Source organism: Carassius carassius, chromosome 29 (assembly GCF_963082965.1).
Source record: "Carassius carassius chromosome 29, fCarCar2.1, whole genome shotgun sequence".
Lineage (NCBI taxonomy): Eukaryota > Metazoa > Chordata > Actinopteri > Cypriniformes > Cyprinidae > Carassius > Carassius carassius.
This window is the reverse complement of record NC_081783.1, coordinates 6,213,633-6,231,932: the sequence shown is the minus strand read 5'-3', so window position 1 is coordinate 6,231,932 and position 18,300 is coordinate 6,213,633. Positions and strand designations below refer to the sequence as shown.

Below are 18,300 nucleotides of genomic sequence, written 5' to 3'. Positions count from 1 at the left end.
CCGAGGGTTTAGTGGTGTAAGCTAATTGTCTTTACGCAAAAGTACAATGGTATTCGTGTGAATATATAGCGTATGTATGCCGTTTTCTTAATCTACTCAAATTACATTTTACACCATTGAATATTTAGGTGATGTTTGAAGTTCTTGATTTTTTTTCTGGAGAAAAAACAAACAAAAAACATTTCCATTGATGTTGCCCAGAAAAGAAAGACACACCTTGACTTGTGTGTGGTTGACACACTACTGTAAGGGTAAATGCAATCTAGTTGCACAAAGGATGTTTTTAAGTCTTCAGAAACATCATGTTAGAACTATTACAGACATTGTTGACATATGGGATTAACATGGAGGAACACATAACACTTAAATAAACAGGAGGTTAATTTTAGATACATTTTAGGTGCAAATTGTCAGTTACTTTGTCTGTTTTTGCCATTGAAAATTGTTCTAAAGCCACAATTAACCGAACCACAACACCCAACAATATTTCTTTTTCTCTTTTTCTTTTGTTGCTGAATGAGGGTTTTTTGAGCAAATGACTTATTCACGATTGTAACAATATAATATAATATACAGGTGCATCTTAATAAATGAGAATGTCATGAAAAATTCATTTATTTCAGTAATTCAACTCCAATTGTGAAACTTGTGTATTAAATAAATTAAGTGCACACAGACTGAAATAGTTTAAGTCTTTGGTTCTTTTAATTGTGATGATTTTGGCTCACATTTAACAAAAACCAGCCAATTCACTCTCAATCTCAACAAAATAGAATATGGTGACACGCCAATCAGCTAATCAACTCAAAACACGTGCAAAGGTTTCCTGAGCCTTATAATTGGTCTCTCAGTTTGGTTCACTAGGCTACACAATCATGGGGAAGACTGCTGATCTGACAGTTGTCCAGAAGACCATCATTGACAGCCTTCACAAGGATGGTAAGCCACAAACATTAATTTCCAATGAAGCTGGCTGTTCACAGAGTGCTGTATCCAAGTATATTAACAGAAAGTTGAGTGGAAGGATAAAGTGTGGAAGGAAAAGATGCACAACCAACCGAGAGAACCGCAGCCTTATGAGGATTGTCAAGCAAAATCGATTCATAAATGTGAACTTCACAAGGAATGGACTGAGACTGGGGTCAAGGCATCAAGAGCCACCACACAACTTGCTACAGTTGTCGTATTCCTCTTGTTAAGCCACTCCTGATCCACAGACAATGTCAGAGTCGTTTTACCTGGACTAAAGAGAAGAAGAACTGGACAGTTGCCCAGTGATCCAAAGTCCTCTTTTCAGATGAGAGCAAGTTTTGTATTTCATTTGGAAACCAAGGTCCTGGAGTCTGGAGGGAAGGGTGGAGAAACTCATAGCCCATGTTGCTTGAAGGCCAGTGTTAAGTTTCCACAGTCTGTGATGATTTGGGGTGCAATGTCATCTGCTGGTGTTGATCCATTGTGTTTTTTGAAAACCAAAGTCACTGCACCCGTTTACCAAGAAGTTTTGGAGCACTTCATGCTTCCTTCTGCTGACCAGCTTTTTGAAGATGCTGATTTAATTTTCCAGCAGGATTTGGCACCTGCCCCCACTGCCAAAAGCACCAAAAGTTGGCTAAATGACCATGGTGTTGGTGTGCTTAACTGGCCAGCAAACTCACCAGACCTGAACCCCATAGAGAATCTATGAGGTATTGTCAAAAGGAAAATGAGAAACAAGAGACCAAACAATGCAGATAAGCTGAAGGCCACTGTCAAAGAAACCTGGGCTTCCAGACCACCTCAGCAGTGCCACAAACTGATCACCTCCATGCCTCACCGAATTTAGGCAGTAATTAAAGCAAAAGGAGCCTCTACCAAGTATTGAGTATGTGTACAGTAAATGAACATACTTTACAGAAGGCCAACAATTCACTAAAAATGTTTATATTTTATTTGTATTGGTCTTATGAAGTATTCTAATTTGTTGACTTGATACCAAAGTATTGTTGGACTGTTATATCAGCATGCACACTGTGGATTACGTATTGTTGGGCCTGAAACCACTGAGCAAAGATTACGTGACTGAATCATGACGCTTAACCAGGATCAAACATCATTATGACCTTGAACAGTTCAGATGATTACTTGTTTAAAAATAATTAAATGGCAGTAAAATGATGATTACTTGTATAAAATATCCAATTGACAATCATAGCATACATATTTTCTTCTTGACCTGTTTCATCTCTAATGAATCTTAGTGATATTTTCCCCCTAAACTGTTCATGATTTTACAGCACAGATTAAGTTCACAGATAACTATCTCTCATTCTTAAAACCTATCTCCCCAATCTCCCTACACAAAATACATATTGACACTTCTGTGACGTCATATGACTCTTTGAGTTAATCAGTGAGCCTTTTCAGACAGTTGATTGTGCAGTTTTGTTGAGGGGAAAATTGCGTAAAGGACTATTTCCCTTCCAGTCACCATTGCATTGTAATTTAGTTCAGTACTATTTACAGGGTCTTTATATTTTTTGTTCATTTTGATTGAATAAAGGCAAACCAGTGTTTCATAACATTTAGGAGATCTATTTTAATAGTTTGCTTATAATTTTACATATATATTACTACAGATATTTCAGATAACAAACATTTTTAGTAGTTTCTTAAAATCTGTTCAAGCTTGCAGAATCTGAGTAGGCCATCTATGTATTACAATGTATTTTGCCTGAAAACATATATGCACTCACCTGCGTCATTCCCCCTTCTTTAAACATACCTCTGATAACCACCCATGACCCAGATTTTAGCAGTAGTACAAATTACTTGTATAATATAATAATTATTGTCCATATTAACCTATAGTACACTTAATCGTATTGTATATGTAATGGCAAGGAAAGACCTGCAGGAGCAACCAATGTTAAGTGCTCTGCTCAGGGCCATAATGGTTGATCAAGCAGGATTGTGATCGCAGTAATGGCCCAGTTTCTGTAACTAAGGATTTCTCCATCAGCCTTCATAACACTTTTGTTTTTATTATATCATTAGTTGACATGCAAAATTCAACAAATGTATTTTGACTTCTGGCCTAGTTACCAAAGAAAAAAAGAAAGAAAGTTCGATACATGCTCCTTGGGGTAGTTTTCCAAAAGACCACTATGCTGAAAAGGATTAGACAAATTGAGCTCTTTTGTAATAAAAAAAGCATTAAGTAGATCTTGCAATACACAGAGGTGATCATTTCAGGCTTCACTTTGGTATTCAATATAAATAAGATTATGGGCATTAATAAAGGTTCCTGGGTCAGTATGTGAATTCACTGCATGAGGTAATAGTCACTCCTTTCTATTGCACTTAATGCGATACCCTTACTGTTATGGTACCAGATAATGCTTTCTTATAGCATAAAAATAAAGTTTTGTCATCTTACCTTCACCAGATTCTCCTTAGGAAATGCAGTTATGTCATAGATGATCATTTTCCCATGACGTTGCTTATTTTAACTGATCAGACTTGTCTAGATATTCAAGAGTCAGCCCAGTATGATTCAAGTCTAGACTTATAGTCTTCTGGTAACCATTGTAAGTTTAAGTGGAGCACAGGATCATTATTGGTCTCATTCCTTCAATCAGGCTGAAAATTTTAAAGATGGTTCTTTTTGTCCTTTAATGGAGGATGGTTAAAAGGTAACTAAACTCTTAAGGACTCCACTGTTGGTGTGTCATCAAAACAAAAGCAAGCACAAAGTGACGGTCATTGCATAAAAGTTATTTGCTCTCATAGATAAAGAGGGAGAGAGGGCAGTTCATCTTTGTAACAGCTGTGTGCATTTTGCAACAATGACACTGCATGAAACTAAAATTGATTGCACAGAGGTTTTCTGAATTGCATCCTTACATTCTTATCTGCACCCATTAGCTTGGACTGTCCTCATGTCTTCCCACTAATAATTGACTTGAACGTTTCCTGGTGACAGCTCTGTTAAGTGGTGTGGAGTGTCACTATGACAAACAGTTTCAGCACTGCTGTATAGCGGTGTTGACATTAGAACCAATATTTTAACTGTGGTCATGTGTGTGACATTGCCAATCTACTGTACATCAGTGAGGTCTGCCTGTCCTGAGAGACAGAGGAAACATATTTTAGACAACCCCTCACTCATTTTGGTAAAAAAATGGTTGTATGACCTGAAATTAATGTGCAGCTGAAAAAAATTAGCAGTTCAACTGGTTTCTTCCCATTTCTCAAGGAATCTTGTCTTCTTTTGTTTTCTCTACTGTGAAGGACTAAATTGGCAGATGAATGCAGCTGCTCTTTTGACTTGATTTTATGCCTGAAAAGGCCTCTTGGTTTTAGACTTACAATGAGAGAAGTTCGCCAGCACATATTCAGTAGTTTTTTATGCAATACAAAGGTTGTCAAAGTGAAATGGTCCTACAGGTTCTGTTCATAGATACACATCTTATGATGTTTGAAAAGTTCTTTTAGCAAGTAATTTCATCAGGTTTTTAATGTCATTTCTTTTGATTCATGTCAGGTCTGTCTTTACCTGATGATTGTGCCAGCACTGGCAAATGTGCTAAACAACATTCCCTGAATTTCTGTAAAGCAGTCTGTTCTGCTGTTTCCTTGGAAAGTGTATGAATGTTTGCAGTGGTGGCTCTTACCCATCCATTTAGGGTGGCATTTGCTTTCACTGTATTGTTCAGATAGATAAAGGGCACAGAATGGACACAGCCTTATAACTGATGAAGAAAGATGAAACAGCCTGGCTCATGCTAGAGCAGAGCAATTTAAGAATAACTACCATTGCACCATACAGTTTCAGAAACTTTCACAATTTCTACACAGAATGTGGACTGAGTAAATAACATAAAAGATGGAATTAAATATTGTAAATACACATACACCCTCAATACCCATGGCTGAAGTGGCCTTGAGTAAGGCACTGAACCCACAGTTGCTCCCCGGGTGCTGGATATATAGCTGCCAACCGCTCCGGGTGTGTTCACTTCTCACTGCTGTGAATGTGCACTTGGATGGGTTAAATGCAGAGCACCACTTCTGAGAATGGGTTACCATACTTGGCAAATGTCATGATTTTCTTCTTTTATTTTTCTTAAGCTATGTGGACGTCTTTGACTATTGGGCAGCATCATGCTGCTTTTTAAGCATCTCATACATGAGCATCACAATATGTTAAGGGGCATAACAATTCCGTCACATGCTTGAGGTATTCGGCCAATCACAATGCACTGGATAGCTGGCCAATCACAGCACACCTCGCTTTTCAGACTGATGAGCCATGTAAAAATCGATGTTTCAGAAGGCGGGGCATAGAGGTGAAACAATAATGTACAGTATGTAGAAAATAATGTGTTTTTTAACCTTAAATCGCATAAATACAATTACACCAAATACACAAAATAGTGTAGCATCATTTTCCTTTCCTTCTTTACCCTGACTAAGATCTATGGTAACTTGATCTTTAGTTCTACTCTGCTCTTTACATTTAGTTACTAGGCCCACGTATTTGACAAATACTTTCTTGTTTAAGAATTTGTGTTCACCTTTTGTGTAACTGGACTTGACTCCATTACTAAAATTCAGCCATGAGTGAAAATCACCTCGGTTTCTCAGATTTGTTATCACTATACTGTATTTCTGGAGAGGCCAACTGACCCTGTATCCAGCTCATGGGCTTATAAATAAGGGAAACAATCATCCATTAAAGCTCTTTACCTGTGACAGACCTCTTTGTCCAATCATGTCCATGCTTTTAGCAACTCTTCTTCACTGCACTGGGCAAACAGATCTGTCTGTCTCAATGTTTGTCAATGTCGATTGCTTAACCATTTATCACTGGTCAATAAGTGCACTGGCAGCTGGGACTTACTCGGCCATGAGGGTTTCTTTTTTTTTTTTAAAAGCATGTTCAGAATAAAGCATTATTCTTTTTTTTTTTTTTGAATAAGAGAGACCTGGTTGAATAGGAAAATAAGCATTGCATTGCCTCACTCTGTGTGAAGTGTCTCTCCTCCCCTTTGGCCAGACCAGTCCTCCTCATGGGGGAGGGGGGGAGGGGGGTGGTGAGGGGGCGGGGTAGGACAAGTTAAGGCAAACCAGAAAGTAGGCAGTAAACTAGTGCAGTTGTGGGGTGACATGACATTTGAGCTTGAGGAAGGAAGGAGCAAACTTTGGAAGGACTGACTTGGATCTCTCTGAGCCGTGAGGTTTTTAAAGAAATCAGTGGAGTTCCCTGAGAGGCGTGTGTACGGAGGCGTGTATGTGTGTGTTTGCATGAAATTGTAAAACATTACATTACGTCCATAAGGCAATTCTCTCATCAGGTGGTAAGTTTTAGATTTTGTGTTTATGAAAATACATAGTTGTCAATCATTTCTTTTTGATCACATGCATTTACATACACTCAAATACTTTTAGCAGATACATTGAAAATGTAATTTTAAAGCAGACTAATGTATATATGTTAATCTATGACCATTGCATGTGCAAAGTGTGTCTGTACTCCTTGCTGTAGAATAATGATATCCATTCACTTATTACAGTAAGACTTAATCAAATCTGGCCCAGCTATAAAATATGCTACGCTGTATCTGAGCTTCAGAGTTGTTTGTCAGGTTAAGCAAGATGAGCCCTCACGGCTACAGCCTCATGCATGTCAATCTTCTCTGCCTGTGTGATTTCTTAACACCTTTCACAGGTTGTAAGCAGACACGATGTAACGCTAATGCTCAGCAGTTTTGTCACACACACCACAATGTGCCAAATCATTTGTAAAAATATTTGTTTTATGTGTAAAAGAAGTTCTTTTGAAAGTAACTTCACTGCAAATTTGGTCTGCAACTTCAATTTAGACTGGAAAACAAATCTCTAAAACTGTGCTGTATAGCATACTACAGTATTTGCTTGTGGGTGTTTATATATATAAAGAAGTATTCTACCATTCAAAAGTTTCAAAAAAATACAGTGAAAAAGAAATATAGAGAAATATTATCACATTTGAAATAAACTTTCCTATAAATAATTTAATTTTAATGTAATTTATTCCTGTGATGGAAAAACTGAATTTTTAGCTTAATTCTCCAGTGTCACATGATCCTTCAGAAATAATTCTCTTAAGCTAATTTTCTGCTCAATTATTAATAATGGTTAAAAATGTTTTTTCCTGCTTTATATTTGTGTGATCATTTATACTGTACATTTTTTGTGATAATTCTTAATATTGATAGTATTTTATTTGATGAACAGAATAGCATTTCTTTGAAATTGAAATATTTTGTAACATTATAAATATTTTTACTGTCATTTTTGATCAAGTTTCTTAATGAACCCAAACCTTTGAATAGTACTGTATAATAATAATATATATGATTATATTATTTAGATATACAGTATTTAAAGAGATTGTGCTATGATATTTAATCATGACAGCACAGACCTCTGTGGTAATCTACCTGATATAAACTTTATATAAACTCATAATACTTTATACATTTATAAAGAATGTTTACCTTCAATTAACTTGATGCCAGTGGCTCATAACTAATTTAACTCTTTAACTGCACAGAAGCGCACTGACCAATAAGCGATGTGCCAAATACCTACGCCTTTCAAGATGAAAGCACTTTATCCCACTATTATGCAATAATGCCTAAGGCTTTTGCATTATTGTACATTATGCAATGCTAAAACCTGCTTTAACTATAGATGTGCAAGTAAGAACAAAGGCCAAAAGTGTTATTGAATAATACAGTGTTCTTTTATATGCCTCAGCTCTACCTTGGTTCACAATCTTGCAGAATCTAATAATTTCATTGTGCATTTATTGTGTGCAATGCTAGCCAAAAACTACACAAATGTTCACTGCTCAGATTCGGTCCTGAGTATTTAAAACATAAAAAGGAAAATAAATGGTATCCTTTCATTTGAAAAAAAAAAAGTTTGTATATTTGATTTATTTATTTGACAGTTTGTGGTAACAGGAAGAATGCTGGAACATTGCCTCACATTTGGTCGCTCCCTTGTGAGGAGGAAGAATGTGGACCAGGACTCTTTGGAAGAGTCCAAGCTGTGCCGCTGCCTCTCCACTGTTGATCTGATTGCCCTCGGGGTGGGAAGTACACTTGGGGCCGGTGTCTATGTGCTCGCAGGGGAGGTAGCCAAAGGCAGTTCAGGCCCCAGCATTGTGGTGTCTTTCCTCATCGCTGCTCTTGCATCTGTGATGGCCGGCCTGTGTTATGCCGAGTTTGGTGCGCGGGTACCAAAGACGGGCTCAGCCTATCTGTACAGCTATGTGACTGTGGGGGAGCTCTGGGCATTCATAACAGGATGGAACCTCATTCTGTCATACGTCATAGGTAATTATGGTTTAGCAATATATTAAAGCATGCAGTTCTATACAGAATTTCCTACCTAAACTGATATTTTTTTTTGAACAGGGACATCTAGTGTGGCACGTGCCTGGAGTGGGACGTTTGATGAGATTATAGGGGGCCACATTGAAAAGTTCTGCAAAATGTACTTCAGAATGAGTTTGCCTGGCCTAGCAGAGTACCCTGATTTCTTTGCTGTCTGCCTGATCTTATTACTGTCAGGTAAAGATAATGAACTTCATTCATCTCTCCTTTTTCTGGCTTGTACTATTTTATTGTATTGCCACACTCTCAGAAAAAAGGCACAAAAGCTGTCACTGGGACGGTACCCTTTCAAAAGGTACACCATTTTACCTTATTTACCATTATAGGGTGCATTTTAGTAACTTAGATGTACATATTTCCTATATGTTACATACGAGTAGCTTTTGAAAGGTTATGTCCCCAGTGACAGCTTTTGTACCTTTTTTCTGCGAGTGTAGTTCTTCTGTTACTGCTGCTTTAAGATGAAATGCTTGTTGTATTCCTCATGCGTAAGTTGCTTTGGATAAATGAATACATTTAAATGTCTTTTATCATTTAAGTTTAGCACAAATAGAAAAATCTAAAATCTCCTGAATGCATATTTGCAGCTAAATTATTACATGAATTATTTCCTAAACTGAATTGAAATGTCTGTTGCCGTAATTTCGCCCCAGGCCTTCTCTCCTTTGGGGTGAAAGAATCAGCTTGGGTCAACAAAATCTTCACAGCTGTAAACGTGCTTGTGCTGGTGTTTGTTATTATCTCTGGGTTTGTCAAAGGAGACTCGCTCAATTGGAATATATCTGAGGAATCTCTCATAAATGTTACAATTGTCAAAAGGTGAAGAATATTTTTTAAATTACTTTCCTTTTTATATCTTAACAAATTAATCCTAATGTATGAATTGTTTATGATCATAATCATTAAAATGTTAAAATCGGCTTACAGGAATCTCTCACACACTGCTAATGTCACTAGCGATTATGGGTCAGGGGGATTTTTCCCTTATGGCTTTGGTGGGACACTCGCTGGTGCCGCCACCTGCTTTTATGCCTTTGTGGGATTTGATTGCATTGCAACCACAGGTATTCAATCACTTCTTCTGTTTTATACAACAGTTAGCTTCGGTTCTTCAGTCTAGTCTTGTGCTCAAATACTTCTGATATTTGTAACTGTGACCAGGTGAGGAGGTGAAGAATCCCCAGAGGGCCATTCCCATTGGGATAGTTGTTTCCCTGCTGGTCTGCTTTCTCGCCTACTTTGGTGTTTCAGCCGCCCTCACCCTCATGATGCCCTACTACCTGCTGGATGAGAGGAGTCCCCTGCCTTTGGCTTTTGAATATGTGGGCTGGGGGCCTGCCAAATATGTTGTAGCGGCAGGATCGCTCTGTGCTTTATCAACCAGGTAAACATCTTTCTTTGCTCCTATAATACTGTTCTGCTGGCCAAGGCTTCTTAGAAGATTGTATATTGAGGCAGCATGCCGATATCAAAACACTCTGAATAGTTACATAAAAATGCTTTTATTCATTTTGTCATTTGTTTGTGATTCAGTAAAACATTTCTTTCCTAATTAATTTGTATGAAGTTCTTAGTTGGGTCTTTTGGTGGATTTATTCCTATGCTTTGCATCTCTAATGACTTTTTGATGGTGATTTGTTTGAAAGAGAGCCATATAAATAATTATACATAGCATTTAATTAACCAGATTATTATTATAAGCTTTAAGATGATTAAGGTTTATACATGCTCTCTTTCAGAACAAAATGTTCAAGTGGAATGTGGTTTAGTTTTTTCCTGGTGACATAAATCAGTAAGGACTATTGTTTGGTAATTAGCAATGCTCCCTAAAGCAGCATGAATTACAACCCACTCATTTTAACAGTATATTTATTGTATTTGCTTGAATATTAGTTCTATTCTGTTCAAAAACATCAAGGTGTGTGATTGGTAAAGTAGTTAAAGCTGTTATCATATTGCTATAAAAGTTTTATGCTTAAGACTGATAATTCTGATTTTAGCCACTACTGTAGTTTTATGAATTTACTAAAACATTTTATAGGATGATATTAGTTTAGGCTCTTGTGCAATATTCCCAGGAAAAATCAAGATGATTTAACTGTACATCTGGTCCCATTTGCAAAGTACTGACATATTTCATATTTCCTAAAGTCAACATGAAACAGCCATTTGGAAAACCATATTACTTCTGTAATTATATTTTTAGAGTAAAAAACAAACATAAGCAAACTTAATTCTGTCTATTGGGAAATAATTTTTGTGTTTGTATTTTTGAGTTGAAAATAAGTTGCAACTCTTAGATTTCATGTTGACTTTAAAATCAAAATCATTGTTTGTGGTGGCCTGTAACAGTACCCAGCAGCAGAAGTGTTTGGGATCAGGTCTGCAGCATGTAATTAATTGACCCCTTGCTTCTGCTGATGTCTTTGCTTCACATGCAGTCTGCTGGGCTCCATTTTCCCAATGCCGCGTGTAATCTATGCTATGGCACAGGATGGGGTGCTTTTCAAAGTGTTAGCCCAAATCAATCCTAAGACGAAGACCCCTCTTATTGCTACAATGTCTTCAGGTGTAGTTGCAGGTGAGAGATGGAGGCACAATTGCCATGCAAACCGCCAATGTGGTCCACCAGGCAAATGTGAAAAAGAGCGGAAATGTATAATATGAAGAATTATTCTATAAAAACATCAAATTATCAGGACTTTTAAAAATGGTAACTTCCGAGCCTGGATGAATCAAGGAAATGAATAAAATCCCAAAAAGTCATAGCAGTTCATGGCAGTTCAGTGAATATCAGTTTGTCTATGTATGCTCATTTATTTTTAAAAAACAAATCTTCCAATAATTACAAATGACTGAAAAAACATAATTGGCTGCATTTGGTCAGTTTTTGCTCCTTCACACTTGCTGGTGTTGGTTAATATGTTTTTTTCCCCCTCTAGAGTAGCAGGTGTCTGAACCATGACTCCTTTTTTGTCTTTAGCCTGTTGGGTTCTATGTTCCCTCTTCCCCGCATTCTGTTTGCCATGGCACGAGATGGCGTGCTATTCAGATTTCTTTCCAAAGTGAGTAAGCGTCAGTCACCAGTGGCTGCCACTATGGCAGCAGGCGCTACCGCGGGTAAGCTAAGACCGAGGTAGGCCTTGCATGGCCTGCTGTCCTGTTTGTGTCAGCCTGGTGAAGGTGCAGTGTGGCTGCTTAATTACAGTAGCCTGTTAATGGATGCATGCTGTGGTGGTGGTGCAAAAATTGCTGTGATTATACAATATATGATAGAAATCTCTGTGGAAGCTAGTTATTGCATGCAAAAGTGATATGTAGAAAAGAAAGGGGAATCATTCATTTTTAATATTATAAAGAAACCTCTTATGCTTTAGGCTGCATTTATTTAAACAGACTAACAGTAATATTAGTAATAAAGTAATACTAGAAAATGTTAATACAATTTAAGTTTTCTATCTATTATATATATATATTTTCCACATAAGTTTTTGCCACATAATATTTTGTGAAATATGGATGATATGTCTGTGACTACCATTCATAAGTTTGGAGAAAGATTAAAATAGGATGCATTAAATTGACAAAAAGTGACAGCTTTAAGACATTTAAAGACATAAAGACTCGAATAATGATGCTGAAAATTCTGCTTTGTATCAGAGGAATAAATCACATTTTAAAATACATTAAAATAGAAAACATTTTACATTTAGCTAAATATTACTGTTTTACTCTATTTTGATCAAATAAAAGTAGCCTTGCTCGGTGAGCATATTACATTCTGCTGTAAAAAAAAATTATAAAGCAATTATTTAAAAAATTTGAGCGGTATTGTATATCTGAACTCATGTGTCAGGTGCAGATGTGTAATATACTGCTGACAGCTGCAGGGAGAGACTCAGTACTTCCCTACAGAGTGGTAATACAGCACTTTGATGCTAGCAGGGGGTGCTCAGTGGATGCTTATGGATTCTAAGGACTTCTAAAGAATGAGAAAGCAGAGGGTAAGCTTAGTGAAGGGATGAGGACCCAGGGCAGATAATGGTTTTCAGAGCCCCCTGCACATTGCACATGTTAAGTCTATATTGTAGCACTGTATGCTTGTTAGTGTACATGGCCTTCTTACTGTGAGGGAAGTCTAAACAGCTGTATATGAAGTCATAGGTCACATCTGGTGTGGATTTCATCAGAAGATACCAATACTATTGAAGTCAGACATCCACCAATAAAGAAATATGTATTGATTACATTACATTACAGTACATTTACTGAAGCTTTCATTTACACCTGGATTACTTTGGAAATTTCATGATTAACCAATCAGGCTCCTCCAAACTGGAAGATTTATTTTATGCAGTGAACACAAATGAAATAATAAACTGTGCATGCTCTGTTGTTGTATAATGGCCTTGAAATATTTTTTGACAACCAAGCCACACTTGTAAGTTCAATGTATTAAGTATCAATATAATGTGAAACAAGTTGGAAAATAACGCACTTTTCAAGCTAAACTCAAAATCCAGTAAAACAAACAAACAAAAAAAACATTCTGGTTATCAACCTAGGAATTAATTGTAAGCATCGTTGAATTTTTTTACATTTTTCACGAGAAAATATAGGTATTTCAATTGTCATGATGCCATGCAATTAATGCATTTTAAGTACGGCTTAAGTGTCTAAATATTTGGGCCACTGTATGTAAACTACTTAATTTATAGACGTTACTGTGATATAAATATGCATTAATTCATTATTTTTTTTTAACTTCATCTTACTTCTGCTTTTGTTTACTACCCAACAGCTGTCATGGCTTTCCTATTTGACTTGAAAGCGCTGGTGGACATGATGTCTATCGGAACCTTGCTGGCATACTCTTTGGTGGCTGCTTGTGTTCTAATCCTTAGGTTAGTGTATATCCCTTGCATTCAAAAAAGTTCAAGGTGACAGCATTACTCTTTGCAATCCAGCTGTTAATACAAGGATGCAGACCAGTTGGTGCAACCCCTACAGCCAGAATTATGCAGTGAGAATTATATACTGCCATCTACTGTTCATGTGTCATCTTCCAACAGTGGAATATAAACCTATGATTTGACTTTGAACAGATTTTATATGAAAATATCTTAGGATATTCTCTGTAGAGCTTAAATGACACTGTCACATAATATGATGCATTTATCATATTTAACAAAAAAAAGATTCATTAATGTTTCTGTTTTTAATTGCATGAAGTAGCTATTTAAATCTAAAATTCACGTGTCAGGTATCAGCCGGATGCTGCGTTTGAGAGGTCTAGGATCAGTGAAGGCAAGGAAAAGGTTGGTGAGTCTGAACTGACAGAGTCTGAGTCTCACCTGAACATGCTGAAGGATGGACGCGTAACCCTGCGCTCTCTGCTCAACCCTCCACTGCTGCCCACTGAACAGACCTCCACTGCGGTCAACGTGTCTGTTGTGATCATAGGTTAGTACAGGAGCAGATAGAGACCGATTTGACTTTAAGTTAACTGATGACAATGGGGTAGATTTCTGATCTGTGTTTGTTTTTCCCTGCAGTGTTTGTTGTGTGTGTTATTAGCTCACTCAACACATACTACGGACAGGCCATTATTGCTATGGAGCCTTGGGCCCTGGGGGTCTTAGGGGCATCTTTGTTCATCTTCATCATGTGCATCCTTCTGATTTGCAGACAACCTCAGACAAGGAAGAAGGTTTCCTTCATGGTATGTAGGTTTGAAATCTTCCATACTTAACATACATGTATACTATAAAAGTTTATGGTCTCTTATACAGTAAAACTGTGAAATATTATTACAGTTTAAAAGAACAGTTTTCTATTTGATTACATTTTAAAATCTAATTTATTCCTGCAAAGGCAGAGCTGAATTTTTAGCATTACAAGTATCAGAAGATCTTTCAGAAATCCTTCTAATATGCCGAAACAATTCTTCTTATTATCAGTTTTGAAAACAGTTGTGCTGCTTAATTATTATTATTATTTTTTTTTTAAAAATTGTAAACTGCGATGCATTTTGTTCAAGAATCCTGGATGAATAGAAAGTTCGATAGACAAAAAGATTTATTTGAAAAATAAATATTTTGTAACATTATAAATACGAAAACTGTCTTGAGACTTGAGCCCAAATATTTAAACCTTATAACAATTAACATATTTTTCAATAAACATATTTTTTTTTATGAAATATACATGGTGTTCACACTCTTAAAGGGATAATTCACCCCAAAATTATCACCAAACCTGTTTTTTTTTTCTCTGTGAGGATACTGCTCTTTTCCATACAATATAAGTGAATGGTGTCCACTATGACTTCACAAGACTTACATAGTACACAGGTTATATGAGGACTGCTGTTACAATCCTTTCAATTTTAATGTATTGAAAAGAGCAGCAACAAGCTGCCTAAAATCTAAAATGAAATGATGTGAAGGTGAGTAAATAATGACAGAACTTTCATTTTGGGGTGTACTTTCCTTTTAATAAACGTGCACCATGTTGAACTGTTGCTGCTCTGTTTATCTTGATGTGTATTCTGTCCAGAAGAGCACTGGGTTTTAGGGTAATAGCCTGTATAAAATATCTGTGTTTGCCAAGCACTCTGTGTTCTTTGGAGGGCCGTATTGTGTGCTATCCTTGCTATCTAACATGAAAAACAATGTGATATGACCCGAGAGAGTCTCCATTCATGGTGTTTTTTCTGTTTTAGTCTGGGTCATTTCATAAGCGAGTGCTAAGCAGAGTGCAGTCAAGCACATGTTTGAAGTAGTGTGTATTTTTTGCTTCAGGTTCCTCTGTTGCCCTTTCTACCCATCTTGAGTGTATTTGTCAACGTGTATCTCATGGTTCAGCTCAGCGGAGACACGTGGATCCGTTTCTCCATCTGGATGGCTATAGGTACGTGCTAACTTTGAGTAAACACACAGAGGATACAATCCTGAACCACATTCAAACAAATATAAAGGGCTCATTGCAATTTCAAGGCTGTTTGCTTGAAAAACAGGCATAATCAGAAATAAAAGTAAGAAAACCCTGCAGAAAAGATCAGCTTAGATGAGCATAAGTTCTATGGTGGTCCAGGCTGGTTTTCACAGGTTAGGTTTATGTTGGTGGAAAATTGGACAGGACGTTTTATTCAGTGATGAAAATTCTGTCATTGTTTACTTAGCCTCATTTAGATTTAAACCCAGCACCCTGTTTGTTTTTTTCTTTTTCAAGTATTTAACCAATGAAGTTTGTTCTAGCATGTGACTCACACACGAGACATGTACCCCCCCCCCCCACACACACATATCTATCTATCTATCTATCTATCTATCTATCTATCTATCTATCTATCTATCTATCTATCTATCTATCTATCTATCTATCTATCTATCTACATTACTGCTCAAAGGTTTGGGATCAGTAAGATTTTAATTGTGTGGTTTTTTTTAAAGACATTTCTTCTGCTCATCAAGGCTGCATTTATTTGATCAAAAATACAGAAAAAAATCAGTAATATTGTGAAATATAATAACGGTTTACTATCTTAATATACTTTAAAACCTAATTTATTCCTGTGATAAAAGCTGAATTTCCAGTATCATTACTCCAGTCTTCAGTGTCCCACATGATCATGCTGATTCATAATCAATTTGCTGCTTATTATTTTTTTTAAAACCTGTGACATTTTGTCAGGATTTTTTGATGAATAAAAAGTTAAAAAGAACAGCATTTATTTAAAATAGAACTCTTCTGTAACAAGAGAAGTCTTTACTATCACTTTGTATCAATTTAGCACATTTTACTGAATAAAAGTATTAATTTATTTTTTATTTTTTTAGGGGAAATGACTGACCCCAAACTTTGGAACAGTAGTTTATATTGTTACAAAATATTTCTATTTTAAATAAATGCCAGTCTTTTGAACTTTTTATTCATCCATAAATTTATATTGGGCAAACTGTCCTTTGATCATCTTTTTTTTGGATGAATTGCCTTTAAGCATCCTAATGGATCCAAATGCAATGGAATACAAATTTGATAGAAATCATAACTTTTATATCGCTCCACAGGTTTCTTCATTTATTTTGGATATGGAATCTGGCATAGTGATGAACGTAAGAGGCATCTACAGAACTGTGGTGTTGCGACGGAGAAAAAGAAACTGACAGGAAATGAAGGCACTGTGGAATATGTGACGCACATAGAGAAGACTAGCCCATGTTAAAGAACAGCAGATAAACTATAATAGTAACTAGCTGTTATCCACGGCATTCACCAACCAGCTGATAGACCTGTGTTTTCAGCTCTGCCTTTACAGTCACTGCCATCATGAACAATCACTGTAACACCTCTCAGTGCTGATGCTCTCATCTGTGATGTGATAGCAGGACGTTAGGGGTGTGCAATCTGGCATTAGAAATTCAATGCATTGATTACGGAATTGATTCTTTACCCAATATAAGCTTATATTTGTGACTTAATATAAAACACACATAATAGATATAAAACATACATTATAATGAATAGTAGCAAAATAACTAAACATGAGTAGTGACCAAGTTGTGATCTAATTTTTTTTACAATTGTTTTATTTTATTAATTTTTATTAATAAATCATTAGAATAGCATTGAATTGTTGGCATAGCAAATATTTTCACCCCTGTAAGACATACCTCTGTGTTTGAAGCAATTTGCTTTTTAAATGTGTTTTGATGAAAAAGGGATAGCTTGGTTTTGTTTTTGTTTTTTTTTTCAAATTTTTTTTTTGCATGAAAGTATTTCCACAGACAGTATCCTAAGATTTCTTCCACTGTTAGTTTGTTAAAAAAAAATAATAAAAAAAAAAAAAGAAAAAAAAAAAGAAATAAAAAAAAAGAAAAAAAAAAGAAAAGGAAGCAACCATTTATAGCATTTATACTTAGTTTTAAATGTATGGGATACGTGGTAAAGTGGCATTATTAAATAATGTGGAACACCCGAAGAAATATCGGTAAAGCCATGATAATGGTGAATGTCCAGCTTCACTGCATGTCTACATGATTGACCTGTCTTGTTAAAGTGTTTAATTGTAAGATTTAGTATTAATTATTTTAACTTACAGTATATGCCTGAGATGTTAAGCTGTTTGGATAACACTATTTCATGTCTTCTTTTTATTCTGATAAACACTATTTTTTATCTTAACCTATGTTACATGTGTTGTGTAACTATCGCTGAATGTTTGACAGAGATATCTTACAATGTACAGTATTCATCTGTTGTTTAACAACCAGAAGGTCTGATGATGTTGAAGAGGAGCAAGTATGTATGTATGTTTTGTCTTGTAAAATTAACATTTTTTCCCACTTTATTTACTTTATAGATTTTTTTTACTCTACAATTAAGTAATCTAACATTTTCTGAAACACTATGATGAATAAGCAACAATCTACACTACGTTGTACACTGCGGTCATTCAATACATGACAATATGTTTAATCCAGCTGACAAAGTGATGCAAGCAGTGGCCTTAAATATGGACAGCATGAGCATCTGAAAGTGTTTCTTCTGCTATCCAGTGCTCAAGTCTTTCTCCATGTTAAATACTTAATTTTTAGTTGTAGATTGCATTGTAAATTAGTCACTGAGAGGCTAAGAATCTGGAACAACCATTAATAACAATGTGTATCTATCTATCTATCTATCTATCTATCTATCTATCTATCTATCTATCTACATTACTGCTCAAAGGTTTGGGATCAGTAAGATTTTAATTGTGTGGTTTTTTTTAAAGACATTTCTTCTGCTCATCAAGGCTGCATTTATTTGATCAAAAATACAGAAAAAAATCAGTAATATTGTGAAATATAATAACGGTTTACTATCTTAATAT

General features: G+C 36.0%; 1 protein-coding gene across 3 annotated transcripts; it reads left to right on the top strand.

Moving 5' to 3' along the window:
* Positions 1-6,129: 6,129 nt before the first annotated feature.
* On the top strand, positions 6,130-17,938 carry slc7a2 (solute carrier family 7 member 2). 3 transcript variants are annotated; one of them, XM_059515554.1, is made up of 12 exons: positions 6,130-6,338; positions 7,992-8,366; positions 8,448-8,603; positions 9,080-9,245; positions 9,354-9,490; positions 9,588-9,810; positions 10,868-11,007; positions 13,228-13,330; positions 13,690-13,889; positions 13,982-14,148; positions 15,230-15,338; positions 16,499-17,938. In XM_059515554.1, exons 2-12 carry the CDS (start codon positions 7,997-7,999, stop codon positions 16,651-16,653), a joined length of 1,926 nt encoding a protein of 641 aa, XP_059371537.1. In that variant the 5' UTR covers positions 6,130-6,338; positions 7,992-7,996; the 3' UTR covers positions 16,654-17,938. The 3 variants fall into 3 exon arrangements, with proteins under 3 accessions (XP_059371537.1, XP_059371538.1, XP_059371536.1); XM_059515555.1 differs by lacking the exon at positions 10,868-11,007 and adding an exon at positions 11,410-11,546 and having other exon boundaries at positions 7,979-8,366; XM_059515553.1 differs by having other exon boundaries at positions 7,979-8,366.
* Positions 17,939-18,300: the final 362 nt, after the last annotated feature.